This window comes from Crinia signifera, chromosome 12, assembly GCF_055691185.1.
Source record: "Crinia signifera chromosome 12, ASM5569118v1, whole genome shotgun sequence".
Taxonomy (NCBI): domain Eukaryota; kingdom Metazoa; phylum Chordata; class Amphibia; order Anura; family Myobatrachidae; genus Crinia; species Crinia signifera.
This window is the reverse complement of record NC_139228.1, coordinates 74,747,009-74,769,180: the sequence shown is the minus strand read 5'-3', so window position 1 is coordinate 74,769,180 and position 22,172 is coordinate 74,747,009. Positions and strand designations below refer to the sequence as shown.

The 22,172-nt window shown below is 45.2% G+C and overlaps 1 protein-coding gene across 2 annotated transcripts; it reads right to left on the bottom strand.

Moving 5' to 3' along the window:
• Positions 1 to 2,419: 2,419 nt before the first annotated feature.
• LOC146050669 (uncharacterized) lies at positions 2,420 to 7,471 on the bottom strand. Of its 2 annotated transcripts, XM_083167795.1 has the most exons (5): positions 7,316 to 7,471; positions 6,650 to 6,871; positions 4,853 to 4,928; positions 3,813 to 3,991; positions 2,420 to 2,451 (listed from the first exon to the last, which is right to left on the bottom strand). In XM_083167795.1, exons 1-3 carry the CDS (start codon positions 7,388 to 7,390, stop codon positions 4,872 to 4,874), a joined length of 354 nt encoding a protein of 117 aa, XP_083023921.1. In that variant the 5' UTR covers positions 7,391 to 7,471; the 3' UTR covers positions 2,420 to 2,451; positions 3,813 to 3,991; positions 4,853 to 4,871. The 2 variants fall into 2 exon arrangements, with proteins under 2 accessions (XP_083023921.1, XP_083023922.1); XM_083167796.1 differs by lacking the exon at positions 4,853 to 4,928.
• Between the last annotated feature and the right edge of the window lie 14,701 nt (positions 7,472 to 22,172).

Sequence of the window (22,172 nt, the reverse complement as noted above, 5' to 3'; positions counted from 1 at the left end):
TTACACCGTCCGTACTGCCCTGTATATATAACACATGGTGGGGATAGAACCCATGACCTCAGCGCTGTGAGGCAGTAATGCTAACCATTACACCTGTCCGTACTGCCCGAAGAAGACACAGAATAGCTGAGACCATATGTAGGAAAACGTGTACTGTACATTAAAGAGTATGAACATCAGGCAGTGTCTGGATGATAGGTCAACTTTGTCTCATACCCCTTTTCTACTGACATAAGAATGCATATGAATGAACACCTACCCGGGATTTTTGTCAGTGGAAATGGTGACAAAATAAAAATCACAGATTTTTTACCTGTGTAACGATTGCGCGAGAAATCGGTATAGATCAATTGTTGACCTTTCATCTGTTTGTACCGGCTGACTTATGGAATATAAGTCAGCCAGTACAAACAGATGAAAGGTCAACAGTGCTTAAAGTTGACAGATACAAAAATGTTGACAGGATGAAAAGTTCATTATGACATTGGTCGACACGCATTTGTCAACATATTTTTTGGGTGGTATGTAACATTTTCCTTGACTTACTATCCAGGTTGTTATAAAATATAGTAACCTTTCCTGAAGTGTTGGCAGTACCTACATTTGCGTTGATGTTTGTAACATATACAGTAATGAAGATTTCAAACCCCCCCCCCCCCCCCCCCCCCCCTCAAAAAATGTGTGTCAAAGTCACCTGTTGACATTTTGTTTCTGTGAATACTGGCTGCTTTATTTCTACACTGCTATTTAGATTTCAGTTTTAACACACCCGACCAAAATACAACTCTGTCTGCAGGATACATTTGAGGTACGTGGCAAATGTCTGGGGGCGTGGCCTGCCAAAAATGGGGTGTGGCCTATACTTGTGGTGCTGCTGTGAGGCCACGCCCCATTTTTGCCTCTGTGGGGTCATGCTCAGCAGCTCCATGAGCTGCTGGCTAAGCCCCCAGCCCCTCTGGCTACAAGAATAGACGCTGTGTGCGCATGCTCCCAGCACCCCCCCCCCCCCCACGCGGGACAGTTGGGAGGTATGCATCTGCCCCACCTACAGTGCACATGGTTTTGTCCATTAAAGAAGGATTTTGCTTTTGCAAACCAACCAGAATAAGGCCCTCTGTGTACAGCATACACCATCGGGGGTGTGGTACAGGGGTCCGACAGTCGGGATCCCGACAGTCATTAGCCCGACGGGCTGTCAGTGTTTTGACAGTCGGGATCCCGACGTCAGGTGAATGCCTGTCGGGATCCCGTCTGTCGGGACCCCGTCCGGCACCCCCCGATGGTGTATGCTGTACACAGAGGGCCTTATTCTGGTTGGTTTGCAAAAGCAAAATCCTAACGTCTCACGCATTTGTAGCTGCAAATAATCACCCATATAAATGAATATCCTGAATATATATATTGTTGTTGTTATTATTATTATTATTATTATTATTATTGTTGTTTTTACATATTTCAAGTATTTGTTAAGCCTATCTGAATGTTCTCTAATGCAGTTCAAAAATGTTCCTTGGTTTAGAATGTGACATGTAAGTGTAGTAGGAGTTATGATACATATGAATGAATAAGGAATGCCAACTGTAATTAAAGTCAAAAAGAGAAAATGACAAAAGCATTTAAATCATGTTTATTTCCCCCGGGAGATAGTTCGAACAGCAAAAGTGATGTTTTCCTCCAAAAAGCAAATAAATGAATATTGCATACTGTATATATTGGTTCCCACTTACAAGGAAGAATTCAATCAGCTGCAAGGTTCCGTCATATCACTGCATTGGAAAACAATGGTGGTTATCTGGAGAATGTCTGCATTCCTGCTCATACACTATAGAAGTGCGTTCAAAAATAAGAGCAAGGTTTTCATCCTGCAATTACCTGACACTTAAAGCACTTCTAGGCCCTTATTCTGGTTCACTTGCAAAGTCAAATTCCTTCTCAGAAGGACAAAACCATGTGCATTGCAGGTGGGGCAGAGGTTACTTGTGCAGAGAGAATTAGATTTGGGTGGGGTTTTACTTCAAAGTGAGATCTATATCACAGTGTAAAAATAATGCAGCCAGTATTTTCCCTGCACAGAAACAAAATAACTCACCCAAACCTAAATCTCTCTGCACATGTTACATCTGCCCCCACCCCCTCCCCTGCAGTGCACATGGTTTTGGTCATTTGAGAAGGAATTTGCCTTTGCGAGTGAACCAGAATAAGGGCCCTTTAATATATGTGAGCATCACTGGCCATTTGTAATCTTTTCAATGACTCCTTCAGACCTGTGTGTTATTAATGTGCTTTTCACCTGTTCCAAAAACACATGAAGAGCGTGTTAAAAAAAAATAATAGGACAAACAGAAATTAATATTCAACGACTCTTCAATGTTCAATCAGAATAATTTGTTTGAATATATTAGCATTCCCGTAAAGTACTTGCCTGGCAGTTACTGTGTTGTTTCACGCCATCTAGTGGAACAAAAGTAGATCAGGGATTGCAAAGCAAGAGGTGCAAATGTACAGTATAATGCTAACTCAACAGAGCGGGGTAATATATTCACTTGCTACTTAATTATTTGCTCATGATGTTTGCTGCGTAGATCTCTAAAGATGACAGAAACGCAAATCTACGAATGATTATAGTTCAATGCAAAAGTTGTTTTTAATCTGCTAATATTAAAAATATTCTACAATAAATCCAGGTATCCTGGGTATTTGTGTAGCACAATAAATAAAGAACAGTCTCCAGTGTATTCGCCCCGGGGACCGATGGTGCGGCTCTGCGCATGCATATTTGCGAATATATACGCATGCGTAGAGCCGCTGTACAAACGCCATTGGCAACGATCACAGTGGCCGAGGTGTACGCAAACAGTGGGGTGGGCAGTGGCCGGACAAGGGGGCTGGCACTTGGGGACACCCATCGTTTCCTGGGCGTGTCCACAAAAACATTGGGTGCTCCCAGAAAAATATTGGTCGTTCTCATGCGAACTCAGGCGGGTCAAAGTCTGCACAGGGTGGCGGCTGGCGGACATTTCCCAGCCAAATAAAAGTCAGTTTAGTCTGACTTTTATTTGCAAATGGGGGGGAATCATTTGATGGTTGGCGCATGCTTACAAGGGGATTCACGGAGGCAGCAATGGGCGGGCATATGTTTGCCGGGCGGGAGGTGAAGGGCAACTGCTTAGCGAGCAAAAAATGCCCTACGCACAACTGTACCCAGGATAATATCAAACTAGCACACAGCAACTGTACGCAATGCCAGCACCAATGTCCAGGGTACCCATGCATTGTGCATTTGCCACTTCAGCCATGTAAATAAAAGGTATATGTTGTACAGGGATACAGTTACAATCCCGGCAGTCGGGATCCCGGCGTTCAGAATCCCGACGCCGGAATCCCGACCGCCGAAATCCCGACACATTCTCCCTCCGTGGGTGTCCACGACACCCCTGGAGGGAGAATAAATTAGTGTGCCGAGCGTAGCGATCACCGGGCCCGCTGCGTGGCGAGCGCAGTGAGCCCGCAAGGGGGGGCGATCCACGTCCCCCCCTTGTCGGCATTTCGGCTGTTGGGATTCCAGCGTCGGGATTCTGAACGCCGGGATCCCGACCGCCGGGATTCAATACTGAATCCATTGTACATACATTAGCTATTTGGTTGGGCACATGGCCTAGTTGCAAAATCCTTGGGAGCCAACCATGACATTTGGGACATGTGTATCAGCAGGCCCGCACACACCGGTGGGGGTGGGGGAGGGGGGGGGTCTGGTTTCCCAGAAACCACTCTTAATAACTTTCCCTGAGATCTCAGAGATGAAGACACATTACCTGGGTCCAAGGTTGGGCTGTACACAACATTTCCTCACAGCTCATTGGCTCCTCCTCCCCCAAGCCCCGCCTCTGACACTGTGAGTTGAGGCACACTGACATAGCTGTCAGTCAGCTTTCAGACTGTGCTGTTTTGCAGTCTGCTTAACATTTCAGCAGATTGCGGCGTCCTCTCTGCGCTGTAGAAAAAAAAGAAAAGAGAAAAAGCAGACAAAAGTAAATTGACAGGATACAAGAGTAGAGAAGCAAAAGTGGTGTACTGTAAGTGATTCGATTTGGGATTAAGAAATGAAGAGAAATTAATAAGTAAATTATATGATTATCACATATACCATCTGTGTTACTATTTCCGCTGGAAGAAATAGCAGCACGCGCCTATTCAATGCTGCCGGTAACGACAGCATTGACGGCTGTCAGATCCTACTCTTTTTAAAGTCGGATCTGTTTTCCCGGAAAAGGCCATGGATTGATAATCCGCGGGCGATTCTGGCAATTCTTGGACTTTCATTGAATACTGACTGTCGAAAAACGTCCGGCATGCCGGAATCTGGGATTGAATGCTCCCCTTTATGTGTAACAGTGTAATGCCTAAAAGCTTGTAAAACCCCGGCTTCACCGGTACATTACTTATTTGCCCAAGATCAGTTAGCCATTGTTGGTTTGCTGTGGCCTGTCTTCTGTTCAGATTCTTAGGGGTTTATTCACTAAGATGGGATGTTGCTATAGGTACCAAATCTTCTTATTATTTATTTAGCCCCTCTTGAAGACAATAGAATGGTTGCCCTTAGCAACATCCTGTCTTCAATAGAGCTCAATAAATAGCCCCCTTCCTTTTTGTTGAGGCCTGGAGCAGGAAGACAAGGCCCCCCACACTCCTCCTACTCAAAGACCGACATTTGTTTTGTACAGTACAAATTAAAACATATTTTGAATTCCCTACAGTCTGGCACTGAGATGCTGGGTTACCTGTTTTCTTTTCAGTTTAAATTTCAGTAAAACAAATACGTCAGTACAAACTCTATCTGCACAGTTCAACGTACATTTAATGTTGGTAGTAGTTTATGTGGCGCAGGCCTGGCTGCGGGCAATCTGTGCACAGGATGGTGGGACGTCTTGCTGAAAAATAAGGCATGTGTTTGCACAGCAGATCCCTTGGTACATTGAATAACGAGTAATTTGAGCCCCCTGTCAAATTAGCCCAAGACTCCCTGGTTCAGTACACTGATTCCATAGCTCTGCCATAGAAATGCAATACAAATGCATTATAAGGCCAACAGTAGAAGAAATAAAGTTTATTTAGTGGAGAATATTCCAACTGTTACTAATACAGTTAGTTGTCTGTCTGGCTTCCTCCTGTTTTTAAGAGTAATGTATTTAGATAATTTGAAAAATATATATTTTGCTAGACTATTTAAAAAAAGAAAAACATCTTTCTGTTACGAGCCACCTCTGGTGGGTCTGTGTTATTGCAGCCTGACTCCTGTGTGTTTGGTCTGAATACTCACCTGTCACATAATTAGGCCATTACCTCTGTGTTTGGTTGTCCAGCTGCAGTATATCTGTGTATCAAGAGGCTTGTCTTTTCCCAGCCACACTGATTGAGATTCCCTATGTTACAGAGCCTGCCCTAAGCTCTGTGCTGGTTATACTGCTTGTTTCTAGCTAGTGCAGCAGATTATTCTCAGTCTTTCCTGACAAATCCTCATTCTGATCTAATCTTGACTAGCCGGTGTTGCCTGAGATACGCTGCGCTTGCTGTGGCTCTGCAAGAGCCTGCTCCTGTGTACTTCTCCTGCATATTCCAGCCTGTACCTGCTCTAATGGAGCTTCTGCTTTTGTCCTGTTTAATATACCTTGCCCTGTCTGTCCCTGCTCATACTGAGCTTCTGTTTGCCTTATTGTGTTATTTATGTACTTGGTTCTATTGAGCTTCTGTGTGTGTATATATACCTGTGCTTAGGTGTCAGTACATCTGCTACTGGCACTGCTACCCAGTCCAGTCCCTAGACCTATTTGGTGTGTTTCTATTAGCAGCTACTCCACTTCCTGTCTGCTTACCTGTTCATTACTGGTGATGTGTCGCTACCAGCGATCACTTCCATATACTGACCCTGCCCACCTGTGCCAATGCTGCTCTGCAGTCCAGTAGTCCATTTGTCTGCCTGTAACTGGTATTGCTTCACATTCCGGTTCTGTCCGTTTGGCTGCTCATATTATACTCAGCGACTGTATCGTTAAACTCCTTGCCATTGCAATTCACTACCCTGTACTTATAACATCTACTGTACAGTGACGCTAGTGTGCACCATCCGCCACAGTAGTCAGGTGCCAGTCACATATAGTAGTGTGCTGGTGTGTCTATTGTTTGTCCTGTGTGTCTGGTGCTTCTTTTGTGTCCCAGTCTGACTCCAGTCCTGTATTTGCCTTGCCCAGCCTCCTGTAGCAGCCTTGTCCTACCTAAGACCTGGCGGCACCCAAGTATCTGGTGGACCTAATCCAACAGGGAAAAGGGGCTGTTATAGGTGAAGCCGTAGTTTGCAGGAGGTTTTAAGGACTGCTGGGCAAGTGCAACAGCACCACCTATACCACCTTGGTGGCATCCCTAACACTTTCAGACAGGAAGAGAAGGGTAACAGGCAAAGTTCAGTAAGGGCATGTTGGGAGGGCAGCCCGGTATAAGGCTTCTCAGTACCCTAGCAACGGCAAAACTTCAAAGCACTGACCCCACCATATCATATATTTGTAGGCAGGCCATTTTTTTTTAAGTACTGTACATCATATAAAATGCTATCAAGAAGCTGAAGGTTTTTGGAATATTTTTTTTTTTTAATACTTACCTGGTCCCCTGGTTGTGCCCCGATGGTCCCACAATGTCCACAGTGTCCCCGGACATCCACGGAGGCCTTCAGGATCCTCTTCAGTATCGCAGGAGGGCGTTGCATAAGTTTGCGGGCGCACAATGCACTCCTGGGACCGCTGAAGAAGCTAAAGACACCGGGGGACTTGGTAAGTATGAAAAAAGGGGCGGATAACAGATCTGAGGATACTGGAGTCTCGTCCTGTAATAGATAAACCACTAAATTAGTCATCTGAATGGGGACAGCTGCTTAAATCCAGACCTGTTTCGGGTAAATGCTGAGTGTCAACATTTTACCTCTACGTGCAACATAAAAATGATGATTTAATAAAAGATATCTATTTGCCGCTTGAAAGTCATTCTATTCCAATGCTGAAGTTCCGCCGTCAATACCTACAGTAGTTCCATGGACCGACTTCATTAATGACAGCAAAGAATAAGATGTTTATGATGTACGGTGCTGGTGACACGGAGCACACGGAAAGGTATCTTCACCAAGTCTTAAGCTCAATCTCCATTAATGAAGAATAAAAAAAATCGATCACTTGCAATATGCTTATGCTAAAAGCATCGTTTGCATTGATTCATGACAGCCATAAAACGAAAGGTCGGAGATCCGAAGCCTTCTGCATATATAATATCGTACCTTGACATTCCCTGTTCGAAAGAATTCTCCTCCACAGGAGCAATAAAGAAGTCTGTTTATGGCAGTTAATTTCATAAGAGTGCGCGGCGGCTCTCTGTGGTGTAATTACGCTTTAAGTCAATACATTTGGAGGAGCCTTTTTCCTTGCCTACTTGCCAGCTGTTATCAGCACGCACTGAAGATACTGAAATGATTTCCTACAATCCTTTGATGATGTCACACAGTAGGCCTTTCAGAATTTGCATCTCCAGACCCGTGTGGACCTTAATAGGACACTGTGTGGGACAGATCTTCAACACATTGGGAAAATATGAGGAAATATAGCATGAGGAGCTTTTGGTTATCAGATACTGAGGGTCTGATTAGACCTGTTCGCTAGGTTGCGTATCTTCGCAGCATAGCCTACAGTCAAACGCCTCCCACCGTGCGAATTCCCGCATTTGAATGCCTTTACGGTCCTCAATATGACGACTGGCATTATCATGAAGAGTCATCAGTCTTGACTAAAATGTCTCTTAGGCTATGACCTGACTGTTGCAAGACATCAACTGAGTAGTGTTAAAATTTAAACTATGATCACTCAATGGGCCATAGTTTTTTTTTAAATACTATTGATACCCTGGCTAGCCGGATTATATTGGCAAACCCAAGGTATCATGTTCAACTTCACATTATGTTTATTATTGTTGATAACCGTGGCATAACTATAAATGTCACCATAATGCCCATTACATATTACACCACACAATGTAATGTCACTTACACTATGTGCCACTTACACTTTATGCCACACACTGTAATGCCCCTTACACATTTCACCATACACAAAAATGGCCCTTACACATTATACCACACACTGTAATGCCAGTTACATTATACACTACACACTGTAAAGCCTTTACACATTACGCCGCATACTGGAAAGCCCCTTACACTATAGGACACACACCGTAATGCCCCTTACACATGCATATTAAATATATATAGCCACAGAGTTTTACATTTATAACAGTAGTAACGGCTGGGCCTTACTTTAGGGCAGTCATTGATGGGGCAGAGAGACTGACAGCCTGCACATTCCATTCCAAATGCAAATATTAGTGCATGCCTAAAGATTATAATAATATTGTGTTATTATACTGCTTCATTGTGGAGTTATTCTCTTCTCTTAATAAGTCTAAAAGGAAATCTATGTTATATAATGAATGGATACTTAGAGCCGGCTGATAAGAGCAGGTGATTCCTCTATTAGGTCATTATGAATTATTTTTTTAAATACTTTATTTAGCAACTGACAGGAGTGGGACAATGGCAAATTGTGGACCTTGAGGTGTCCTGGTGTTGTTGAGCCTGCTTGGGGGGTCCTGAGGGATCTGGATTGGCCCCAAAATGAAAGAGGCGGTGACATGGGCTGGGGAGCAGCCAATAATGTGGCTAGGGGCCGCCTGACACCTAAACCCACCCCTGATCAGAATGACTTTTACTAATTTGATCTGCTTCTAGACCACTAAACCATGCTACCCAAAAAGTGTTTTAGAGCACCCAGTGTGTGAACCAAAGATATAGGGCGGTATTCTACCTGGGATTCTGACTGTTGGAACATCTGTGATGGGTATGCTTCCAGTAGTGTGGAACATCTGGACAGTTGGAATCCTGGGCCTTTTTTGCTCAGCTCAACAGAAAATTGACAAAAAGCCAGAATTCAATGTTCGAATGTCAGAAAGGGGGACGTGTTTGAGAAAAAAGCCCCAGATTGTCAAGAAATGGCTGTGAATTTGACAATCTGATTAAACAGACCAACACGTTTTAACATCAGATCTGTTTTGTTGGAATCTGCCTTCAATCCCCTCGGAAACAGCAGCATTGTCACCGAGATTGAATACCCCCCATAGAGTGTTTGCTTCCCAATCATACCCCGTTGCATTCTATTGCTTGGTTTCTAATCCTAAATTTAGTGGAATTTGCTAGCACTATATAAATAACTTATGTAAAAAGAAACCTGGCTCCGGGGACAGCCGACCTCCCTCCCCGTCAGCTTTAGCATACTGTAATAATGTGCCACTTATGTCCTGCCTGAGTGTATTCCTTCCTATAATCCCCCACACACCAACGTAAGAATATAGATCCAGGATGTAATGATTGTGCTGTTATCACAGTGTTACCAGGGATTTTATTTTGCTGATCTAACACCTGTCCATTCGCTCGGATTAGTCTATTAGTGCATTTTTTATGCCCGCGCTGATTTATGACCGGGCTGCTTAATTTCACCCTCTGGAATACTGGCTCAGGGTTATGACATATGGATTGGAGCGCAGGCGATGTAATGATCTGCAGATGAAGGTTTGTGTTCTGTACTGAAGGGAATGCTAAGAACCTTACAGGAAAAATGCAAGTTGTCCCACAATGCATATAGTGATGTTTCCGTAACATAAAATGTATAGGTACAGAGTAGGGTATGGGTCATAGGGTTGACTCAAAGAAGGTCGACAGATAAAAAAGGTCAACATTCCTAAGGTCAACAGGGTAAGAATGTCGATACAAGCATTAGGTGGACCATGGGAAGGTCGACAATCAAAAGGTCAACACGCTTTTTATATGTTTCTTTTGTCCTAGAATTTGACATGTCGACATGGACACGGCATCAGTGTACCGATGCGGTTGCCATGCTTTGGGCACGGTGCCTCGCTGCGCTCAGTGCACTAATATATTCTACCTCATGTCACTTATCCTACATTCCACTGTTACATCATAGTTACCTCCCCTCCTGCATTCTGCAGGAGACTCCCTGACATAGCAGCAATCTCCCTCTCTCCTGCATTAGTCTAGCAATCTCCCTCATGTCACCTCACAAACATAACATTGTTACATCATAATTACTTCCCCTTCTGAATTCTGCAGGAAACTCCCTGACATAGCAGCAATCTCCTTCTCTCCCTTATAAGTGTAGCAATCTCTCTCATGTCACCTAGCCCACATTACACTGTTACATCATAGTTACCTCCCCTCCTGCATTCTGCAGGAGACTCCCTGACAAAGCAGTAGTCTCCCTCTCTCCCTCATTAGTCTAGCAATCTCCCTCATATCACCTAGCCCACATTACACTTTTACATCATAGTTATCTCCCCTCCTGCATTCTGCAGGAGACTCCCTGACATAGCAGCAATCTCCCTCTCTCCCTCATTAGTCTAGCAATCTCCCTCATTTCACCTAGCCCACATTACACTGTTACATCATAGTTGCCTACCCTCCTGCATTCTGCAGGAGACTCCCTGAAATAGCAGCAATCTCCCTCATGTCACCTAGCCCACATCACACTCTTACACCATAGTTATCTCCCCTCCTGCATTCTGCAGGAGACTCCCTGAAATAGCAGCAATCTCCCTCTCTCCCTCATTGGTCTAGCATTCGCTCTCATTTCACCTAGCCCATATTACACTGTTACATCATAGTTACCTCCCCCCTGTATTCTGCAGGAGACTACCTGAAATAGCAGCAATCTCCCTCATGTCACCTAGCCCACATCACACTCTTACACCATAGTTATCTCCCCTCCTTCATTCTGCAGGAGACTCCCTGACATAGCAGCAATCTCCCTCTCACCCTCATTAGTCTAGCAATCTCCCTCATGTCACCTAGCCCACATTACACTGTTACATCATAGTTACCTCTCATTCTGCATTATGCAGGAGAATCCCTGACATAGCAGATATCTCCCTCTCTCCCTCATTAGTCTAGCAATCTCCCTCATGTCACGTAGCCCACATTACACTTTTCTATCATAGTTATCTCCCCTCCTGCATTCTGCAGGAGACTCCCTGAAATAGCAGCAATCTCCCTATCTCCCTCATTGGTCTAGCAATCGCCCTCATTTCACCTAGCCCATATTACACTGTTACATCATAGTTACCTCCCCCCTGTATTCTGCAGGAGACTACCTGAAATAGCAGCAATCTCCCTAATGCCATCTAGCCCACATCACACTCTTACACCATAGTTATCTCCCCTCCTTCATTCTGCAGGAGACTCCCTGACATAGCAGCAATCTCCCTCTCACCCTCATTAGTCTAGCAATCTACCTCATGTCACCTAGCCCACATTACACTGTTACATCATAGTTACCTCCCCTCCTGCATTCTGCAGGAGACTCCCTGATATAGCAGCAATCTCCCTCTCTCCCTCATTAGTCTAGCAATCTCCCTCATGTCACCTAGCCCACATTACACTGTTACATCATAGTTACCTCTCCTTCTGCATTATGCAAGAGAATCCCTGACATAGCAGCAACCTCCCTCTCTCCCTCATTAGTCTAGAAATCTCCCTCATGTCACCTAGCCCACATTACACTTTTATATCAGAGTTATCTCCCCTCCTGCATTCTGCAGGAGACTCCCTGAAATAGCAGCAATCTCCCTATCTCCCTCATTGGTCTAGCAATCGCCCTCATTTCACCTAGCCCATATTACACTGTTACATCATAGTTACCTCCCCCCTGTATTCTGCAGGAGACTCCCTGACATAGCAGCAATCTCCCTCTCTCCCTCATTAGTCTAGCAATCTCCCTCATGTCACCTAGCCCACATTACACTGTTACATCATAGTTACCTCCCCTCCTGCATTCTGCAGGAGACTCCCTGACATAGCAGCAATCTCCCTCTCTCCCTCATTAGTCTAGCAATCTCCCTCATGTCTCCTAGCCCACATTACACTGTCACATCATAGTTACCTCCCCCCTGTATTCTGCAGGAGACTCCCTGACATAGCAGCAATCTCCCTCTCTCCCTCATTAGTCTAGCAATCTTCCTCATGTCACCTAGCCCACATCACACTCTTACACCATAGTTATCTCCCCTCCTTCATTCTGCAGGAGACTCCCTGACATAGCAGCAATCTCCCTCTCACCCTCATTAGTCTAGCAATCTACCTCATGTCACCTAGCCCACATTACACTGTTACATCATAGTAACCCCCCCCCCCCCCTGCATTCTGCAGGAGACTCCCTGATATAGCAGCAATCTCCCTCTCTCCCTCATTAGTCTAGAAATCTCCCTCATGTCACCTAGCCCACATTACACTGTTACATCATAGTTTCCTCCCCTCCTGCATTCTGCATGAGACTCCCTGACATAGCAGCAATCTCCCTCTCTCACTCATCAGTCTAGCTCCCACTAGGGGGGGCGTGCGTGCATGAGACGCTGGATCCCCGCCGCCGCCGGTCCCACGCTCGCTGCCCCGACCCTCCTTCCCCCCCAACCCTGCCGGTCTCCCTGAAGTGGAGATGGGCAGCGACCGCCGAGAGACTAAGACACGCGTGCGCATGAGACGCACGTGCATCCCAATGTAATGGAGTCCCTCTCCACCGGCACTCGCCAGAAGGGTGGTTGTGGCAGGCGCCGGGACTGAATTAGTGTGGCTTCGCATCGCATCACGTACCATCTATAGTGCTGTGCGATGCGTGCGATGCGATGTCCATGTTAGCTGCACAGGAGTGCTTAAACAATAAAATATTTTATAGGATCGCATGGCAGGAAATGCGATGTGATGCGATAAGTCATTGTACAAGCAGCCATGCCATGAGATGAGATGGTTGCTTACAATGAGATGTGATGCTATGTAATGTGATGTGTGCATAGTATGTGATGTGATGGCTGCTTACAATTGTAAGCATCTGCACCTACGCCATTGTTTAGCGTCTACCCCAGTATCCACACCACCCCGAAGCATTGCGAGCGCAGCGGAACGCGTCCTTCGACCTTTTCATTCCTCCTATTGGAGTTGATTTTAGATAGTGTGGCAAGCGCAGCGAGCCACCGAGCCCGAAGCGTGGCGAGCGCAGCGTAATACATGTAAAGTAATCCGCATGCGCTCGCCACGCTTCGGGCTCGGTGGCTCGCTGCGCTTGCCACACTAATCTAAAGTCAACCCCACGCCGACGCGGATAGTGGCGGAATGAAAGGTCGGAGGACGTGTTCAGTCGCCCCTCACGGGGCGCTCACCACGCTTCGGGATGCCGTGGATAATGGTGTTGTTTTATTAACTCATTCACCCCTGCAAAATCATGCAACTGACACAGAAATGACGACATGTGTTGACTAAGAAGTATAATTTACTGAAAAAACGAATAAACCATAAAATAACAGGAAGTACAAACAATTGAATTAAAACAGGAAAGATTTATTAATACCATGTAATCAAGATCAAATCATTTAATTGTCCTTCGGTAGCAGAGTCAGGGCGTGGAGGAGACGTCCAAAAGGGTCATCCCCACCCAAACTTTTCCGCCACATGAATTCTTCCAAATACGATTGCAACATGTGCCTTGCGGTTCCCCGATGACGTTTATTGCGCCATTTACATCCGCCCCACATCCTTTCAATGTTCTGCGTATGTGCCCCCGTTGATGGGTCAATAAAATTGTATCTGTGGTTCACCTGGGCGTGCTCGTATCCGGCCAATCGCGGCTGGTCTGTGCTGTACGCCCTCCAACAGTCTGTATATATTGCAGATCCAGGCTCTACGTTGTCCATTATAGCCGACATTAATGTGCTGGCATCGCGGGTGGCCACCTTTGTCAGGAAACACTGCCCTGTTTCCCTGAAGATTCCCCCGAATACCCACTGCTGGGGTAACATCGGCCTACATTGCTTTGCCTCCTGACATATAAGGTCTCGTCCACCTCTACTATGCGGTCTGGCCCACCAATACGGCGCTGCGGCTGCACCATTAGATCCATCAAGCAGTTTTCCCGCATCCACTTATTGTACAGTCTTCTTGGACATATCAAGCTGCAGCTGGCAGTACTCTACAGAGCCATCTCCTGCGCCCAGGAGTAGATAAACCTCAACAATGTCAGGAAGGGTAAGCGGCACCTGGGGAAAAAGTGTGCCGCTCTAAGGCTTGCCTTCAGCCGACAAACCTTCACATGGCACCGCCACATACCTTTCTTGAGACTCAGCCGCATAGTGTGTCCATTGGCACAATTCGCCGCCACCGGCAAAAGTTGATTGCGCTGGAAGAATTCAATTGCCTCCGCCTCCGTCTGCGGCAATGAAAATAAAATCTGCGCAGCAGCCATTTCAGTCGAAATAAGCAAATCACCAAGAATCAATCACTAGCTCACAAATGCACTTCCACTCCTCTCACAAAATCACCTCAGAGTGATTTCTGTGAGGACGTGACAGGGGGCGGGATTACCAGTGAGCAAGGGAGCGGGAGACAGTGAGCGGGAATGGGAGTGACTGAAATCGCATCGCATTGCACGCATCGTATGACACTATATTGCGGCATGCGATGCAATTTCACTACATTCCCGTACGTTGGAAATGTGGGTGCCGTGCTAGGAAACAAGTACCAATTTTTTATTGTGTTTTAAGTAACATTGGTACCACCCAGGGCAATACATTTAAAAAGCCTAAAACATAAAAATATGTTTTCTGTTCATGTAAAATCCATTTAAGTTTAAGTATATGAAATTGGTGCATACAGTAAAATCCCGGCTTCAATAGTTTCAATGTGAATTCTAATTAAATTAAACATCTACTTCCTCTGTGTACTATCTCCCTATTAGTTCTATGTTAGATATACTGTAGCTGACTTTGGTTAATACTTTGATCATCTGATCTGACACCAAACAGATGGATCTAATTGAATGCTTCCAATCACTCAGCATGGTGCTGATTCTGCCCAGACACTGATGTGAAGTTCTCACTGGGCATCATTGATGCTTTAGTTAATTGGCCGAATCATTGTCAGGTGTCTATACTCCAATGTTCATTTCCAGCAATCTGACTGTTCTGGCCCTGTAGTGCCTCTGCATTGCATGTGTAGGGAAGGCAGCCATTTTGTTGGCTGAATCAATATCCTGTACGTAAAAAAAGGACCACAAGGTATGGAAAGTAAACAATTAATACATGTTTAGCTAGAAATAAATTCCTGCATTGATAGGCAGTAGCAATCTAGACTCATTCAAGACACCCCTGGCAAAGTGAAAAACTTGTTAAGCTGTGTTGTGACATCATGGTGTCACCCAGGTAAGTATCCCTGGACCTCCCTCTGTCTAGTGCCCCCTATGGTCAGCATGTTTATTTAAAAAAAAAATACCTAAAGGTTTTGTGCATCGCTGTGGGGTAGTGCTGCAGCTTCTCCTATCTGCAAATGTAACAATGATTAATGGTGCTGAGCATTGGGAGCCAAGGCACACTGACTGCACAATTGTGCAGTGCATTACTGGGAGTTGACCCATGAGACTTTGCACAAGAGGTCAGAGGCTGAGAAGCCTGTGCTAAGCTCTGATTGATCGAGCTCATCACAAGCTTCTCAGGTCCATGGAAACAGCAGTAGTGGCCTCTTCATGGGAAGGTTTTTAATCAGAGGCAGCGCTGAGTTTGTGAGGTATTCTACAGAGTAATGTACAGAGGGACAAACACAGGCTTTTCATGTGACCCGGGCCCCCCAAAGGCCTAATCCACCCCTGTTGTCACCCATGCTACAGTTCTGGACCACAATATAATGGAGGTTTGGAGCCAGGTAGTTGGACCAAACCTCAAGGTTGCTATGATATGTGGAGATCCTTCCCTATTCCTCAACTGGGGCACTTACAGTCATCTTGGTAGACTATAGTCCTCATCCGACATGGAACCAGCTACCTAGGGTAGAATTTATGGTGGTGATGGTGTGAAGCAAGAGCTCAAACCTTCCTAATCAGCCTATGATACTGGCACCTGGGGTCACTGTATAAACCTAAAATATTAGCAACGATAACAACGATGATAGGTGATGAAGAAGCTAAGGGCACTAGGATGTAACCATTAAAATGAATGCTATAGAATAATAATAAATATGAAAAAAATACAGACAAATAAAACATGTAAAACATAAATCAAAACATAATCAACGGCTAACAGTTAAAAATGGGGATGAGTTTCTCTTCAATGATAACTGTATACTATACAGTATATAATTGTGTGACCACACAATAGTACCACAATTTAAATGATGCTACACTATAGTGACCCTTATTCACATTATGCCACACAGTACAGGTCGAGTGTCCCGTATCCGAGTATCCGTTATCCGAATTATTCCGAAATACGGACATTCCAGAAAGTGAAAAAAAAATTTTTTTTTGCTAAAAACTCACTGGGGACATTTGTAACAGCATCACTGGGGACATGATATGTAACTGGCACTATATATGTGCAAGACAATGATTGCTTGGCATTCAAATTCAGTGCTGAGATAGTACACACATTTTGTTTCACGTTTTGAAACCTTGTTTTTTGAACAATTAAAATATATTTGTGTGTATTTTATGTGGTAATAAAATATATTTGTGTGTATATTATGTGTTTATACAGCATACATGCAAGATACTTCAAAATACATCATTGAAATATTAAAATATTCCGAAATACGGAATAATCCGTTATCCAAAATTCTCCTGGTCCCGAGCATTTTGGATACGGGATACTCAACCTGTAGTGTTATGATTTGCACACACCCAGCTGGCTTCCACTTCTGATATAGAAGCTTACCTGAAGAAATTAAGGCTAAGACATTTTGCATCTACAGTACATGCAGTGGCTACCATGATGGAGACCCGTCCTGGCTTTCCTTGTTGTCCTTAAGCAGTTCAGGTGGACATTGTGCAACGTTATAAACAATTCCCTAGCAACAGCCAAGTAATGTGAAATTCAACACAATTGTAACAAGAGCTGCTATTGTCAGATGGAAAAACATGTCAATGCCAAGACCTTAGTTTTTCATTAGTGGCCTGCGTGTTGTCATGACCAGAGATGAAACCGCCATAGAAGAAAGAAAAAGTACGCACAAACTCACACAAAAATATAATGGTGACTATAGGGAATGTGCGGAATGCAGAGTATTATTAATGATGACATTTTAGTTATAAGGCACAACAAGTGTTACATACAGTATATAGGCCCTTATTCTGATCGGTGCGTACTTTCCCGAATTCTTACAGTGCGGTCCGCACGCTGTGCGGCGGCGTGCGGGCATCGTCCGTAGAAACGCCCACGTGTCCTCCGCATTCGGACGGACTCACTCTTTAAGAACAGGGCGTGTGTACGGACGACATACAAACCGTGCGTGTGCGGTGGAAACGTACAGATTCTTGCACGGTCTTTCCGCACAAGCACGGTCTTACCGCGTCAGAACGTACGGGAAGCTGTCCGTACGCCCCGATGCGGAGTATTTACGCTCAATCCCACACTTTTGTACTGAGTACACACAGCGATCACATGACCCACTTAGGCAATTCTCCAACCTCCTGAAAAAGGGATTGTTATAAATTTCAATCAATTAAATGCTCATCTATACTGACCCACATTCCTACTACATTCATGACACACATTAACCCTTACAGCATGTGACCCTAACATACATCTATATACACTATGTACATTTTGCTTATTTAAAAGATTGTAAACAAGTTACACATATACTTTAGCATGTTAGAAAAAAACACTGACAACTTTGAACTTTAAATAACGATTTATTACAAAACAACTTTCCACAACAAAAAAATTTAATTTCCCCATCAATGATGCGGTCCATTTCTACCAGCATTTGCCTCATCAGGCCTCTCAGTCTAAGGAGGGCCCCATGGCGACCCTCCTCTGCTTGGGCAGGCTCATCTGTGGAGGAAATTCAAATTGAAAAATTACTAATGATATTCATGCATACATTTAACATAATCAAACCTACTTTTTAAACATGCACCGTGACAGGTGTGTGTGTATATATATATATATATATATATATATATATATATATATATATATACAGTATACACACATATATAACTATATATATGAGACATACACCTATACATACATGCATACATACTACATGGAAAGCCTGATTTTGGCCCTCTACCCTTTACTCTGTCAAACACCTCACAGTCATACTGCTCCTTCTCAATCCAAACCCACCCATGACAAAGCTGTGAGAAGCATGTCACGCGCTGCACCAATCACAATTCGGCAAACAAAGTTCAGTGTCCGTTATATGATGGAGCCTGGCAGGGGAGTTACACAACTCTCAGGAATGCTCAGTACATTTGTGCAATCAAGCATGGCTTGGCTGCTGATGGTCTGCTCCAGAAATCATTGTCAGAATGCCAGTTAGGGGAAGCTGCAGCACTAACCCACTCCCATGCTCAAAAGCATTACTAAGACCAAATCCACACACAATTATGGTGCAAAACATACATGCAGACCGCAGGGGGTGGTTAGCTAGAGGAGGGCCCAGGGGCACTGACCACTTGTTACTCCAGTCTAAGCCACACCTGTCCATACTCCATTTATGCCATACTGAATCTAGTTTACAAAGATCAATCACCAGTAAACTCTACTCACCTATATGAGGCTACAGATTGTATGCAACCAGCAGGGACATGTAACCCTTACATGAGCAAGTCATCACTTTCTTCCTGGATACAGATTAACTACACAGGTTCAGTGGCACTTAAAATCGACCTGAAAGCCATCCGCACAACCTGTGTCATTAATATGTGTCCAGGATGAAAGGGATGGTTTGGCCACCCTATCTAACCCCAAAGTGTGTCTGTTGCTACCCAATTTGTTGTTTGCCTTTATAGTATTTTCAAACACATTTGAATCAACAGTGCTACATATCAAATAGTGGATGACAAAAGGAATAATGAATCTTTATGTATACATACCACTTTCGGCCGCCTGCTCCACCTCACAGGCCTCCTCATCCTCCCCCTCTTCCTGGGCCTCCTCGGCTGGCACGACCTCCTCCTCGGCTGCCACCTCGTGGTCGAAAGCCACCACCTCCGCCTCCACTGCCCACACATCCTCCACCACTTCATCCCTTTCCTCCGCCACCCCTTCTTCACTTTCTCCCTCCTCGCCCATAGCTGGCTCCACCTCCTCCTGGGCCTGGGACGCCTCTGCCTCCTCCCGGGCCTGTCTTGCTCGATCACGTGCTGTGTTTGGGAAAAATAAAAAAAGTGCCAATTAGTGGTAATTTGTATTAAGCCTTATCAACCTATAAATGCAAAGGTTATAAGTACTGATAATTGTACAGGCAAACAGCTCCTTAGTGGCCTTTACAAAACACAGCCTGTAACATGGCAGGTATGCTGTGACATTTGGCCCATTGTAAGCATCACAAGCATTAATCCTCCCCAATAACATATTTTATGACCATCACAGGGTGTCAAACAGGAAGTAGCACTCATATATTGTATGCCATGTTTAACTCATGGATCAGGCAGGTTACCTTATTGGTTTAAAAATGGTCATGTCAGCAATATTGTACAATTGGGCATTTAATGGGTAAACACTTACATCGAGCAATGCTGGCCCGTATTTGCTGGAGCTTATCAGGCTGGCGCCGCCTGAGATCAGACCATCGCCGCTCCAGCTGTGCGAATATGCACCTGCGGGCCGCTGCATATGCTTGGCGCTTCTGCCGGTTTGTAATAAAAGGGCCGGCACGCCCCAGCCTGGTCTCCATAACGGAGACCAGAGTTCGCAGCTCCGCGGGTGAGAATGGGGCTGCTCTCCCATAGGCCGCCATCTTAGCAATGGCACAAATCAAACAATCATGTGCTGTCATTGGTTGATCAGAGTGATATTTGGTATTAACTTTATTGTTCATTTTTACACTAACAGCGTGTATGCGCCAGAACAGACGGCTAACCCATTGCATCGCACACCCATCCTAAACAGACAGTGTAAAATAAGATGGAAACACATTATATATAATCTATACCATCCACCAAACATGGGTAGAAGCACCAGGTGAAATAGTCTGCATCAGTAGACACTTACACCTAACTCCACAAGGTTCTAAACAGCTATTTTATAATGAAAGCTATGCAGCAGAAACATAGCAAATAGTGGCAGACCTTTTACAAAAATTAGCCCATGCTGCCATGTGTACACTTACCTTCTACTGGCCCCTACTACAGAGGTGGAATGAAAAGTAGCTAGCATCCAACCTGAATTTGGAGTGCTTTCACATGTGATTTGGATGCTAGCACTGATTACTTGTGGCTAAGTGGTGGACTGGATTGACATATGGAATGGGTAGTGTCAGTTGTACTACATAGCAAACAAGTGCACAGTACAGATGTACATTCAAATATACATTTCATGTGTGACCTCAGTTTTATTTTGTCATTGGTGTTGGAATCTGCATTTAGCTACTAAATCAGACTTACTCAGTTGCCAGGTTTTTGAGAAATATTTTTCCACACCAAGGGGCGTCCCGTATGCGCCGCACGGTTGACGCTGGCGTACGGAACGCGGCCGTACGGAACGCAGGTTGCAGCTGATTAACGCCAATTACAGAAATAATATTTAAAGTTGTCCTAGAAAGGCAAACAGTTGTTGCAAACATGGCTGCCTCAGAGTCAGAGGAAGAACAGGTGGTGCAGAATCTCTTGTCCCGCATGGAAGCCAACACCACCTATGTCCCCCTCAACCCAGAGCAGCCAGATGGGCCATCCTCAGCAGCAGCAGAATCATTGGGAACACAGCAGGTGGCTTCCCAACAGAGTAGCCAGCCCAGCACTTCAAGTACAGCAACCGGTGGCCGTGCCCGTGGCCGTGGCCGTGCCCGTGGCCGCAGTCGGGCAACAGAGGAACCAACCACAAGAAACATGGCATATGAACCGCAGGAGCTTGACATCCTGGTGACCCGGGCACGTGATTTAATAGAGTGCCCGGTGTAAAGTTGACACACACAAGGAGATGGAAGATCTGGGAGGAGATAACGGCGGAGATTAATGCAGTGGCTCCACAAGTTCGTGAGGCGGAGCACGTTAAGAAGAGGCAAGTACATGTGTGTTACATTTGAGCAGTACAAGTCCAGTAATGTTTACATTCAAGATTAGATGGAGTTGGTCAATGGGTGTTCACGTTGCTTGGAGGCACAGACATGTTGGCCATGACATTGAATTGATAGTTATTGGAGGGTGACTGTTGTTGTATCTTCTAAGGGTTGGTTTTAAAAATGAATATAATGTAAGTTTGTTGTCAGTAGGCACATGTTGTATTATGTTTCAGATTGCAATGGGTGCTACAGCAAACATGAGGAGTTACATGTATTAATATGTACACTTTGATTGCAGGTGGCACGACTTCAAAGGCAACCTCAAGAAGAAATTGACCCAGCGGTGGGAACACAGCCACACCTCTGGGGCTGGCCCCATGCCATCAAAGCTGCAGCTCACCCCCCTGGAAGAGATGGCCCAGTGCTGCATTGCAGTGGAGGAGGTCCGGGGGGTGAGCACCATAGACAGCGAGTCCCCAGCGGAAGTGATGGCTTCTACGCTTGAAGGTAATTATTTGCCAGGCCATAAGTAGATGTTTTAAATTTGGCATGGAATGTGTGGTAATTGGTAATTTCTCGTTCAACAGCATCCCCACCGCTTGGTCAAGATTCTCTTGAGGAGGTTGTGGAGTCTGTGCCACCTGGCCCCAGTAGCAGGCCCGTGCAGCAGCAGCCGTAAATGTCCGCGGCTGAATTGTCCACGTGGGGCCGTGTGCTAGACAGTATTGTGCAGCAGGGAGACTCGGCATTCGAGCGGGTGCGTAGGGCCGAGGAGGTGCTGCAGGGTTTGACCACCAGCCACCAGAGTATTGCTGCGAGCCTGCAGGCTATTAGTGCCAGCCAGCAAGCTATTGCTGCTAGCCTGCAGGTGCTGGCTGATCAAGCCCTGCGGCAAAATGACCTCCTCCTCCGCCATAATGAACTTATGGTGGAGCTAGTTACCACCAATAGGGTCCTAATGTCACCCGCTTCTGGTGCTTTACCAACTTCATCACTCCCTGCTGCCAGAGGGGGAAGAAGATCCACCCCA

What these genes read in the sequence shown, in the direction of transcription:
- LOC146050669 (XM_083167795.1), bottom strand. Translation starts at nt 7,390, where the DNA reads ATGAAATTAACTGCCATAAACAGACTTCTTTATTGCTCCTGTGGAGGA. An exon ending in TTCGAACAGGGAATGTCAAG is followed by an intron (nt 6,872 to 7,315) that starts GTACGATATTAT and finishes TATCTATTACAG; the next exon opens with GACGAGACTCCAGTATCCTC. An exon ending in GGGCACAACCAGGGGACCAG is followed by an intron (nt 4,929 to 6,649) that starts GTAAGTATTAAA and finishes CTTATTTTTCAG; the next exon opens with CAAGACGTCCCACCATCCTG.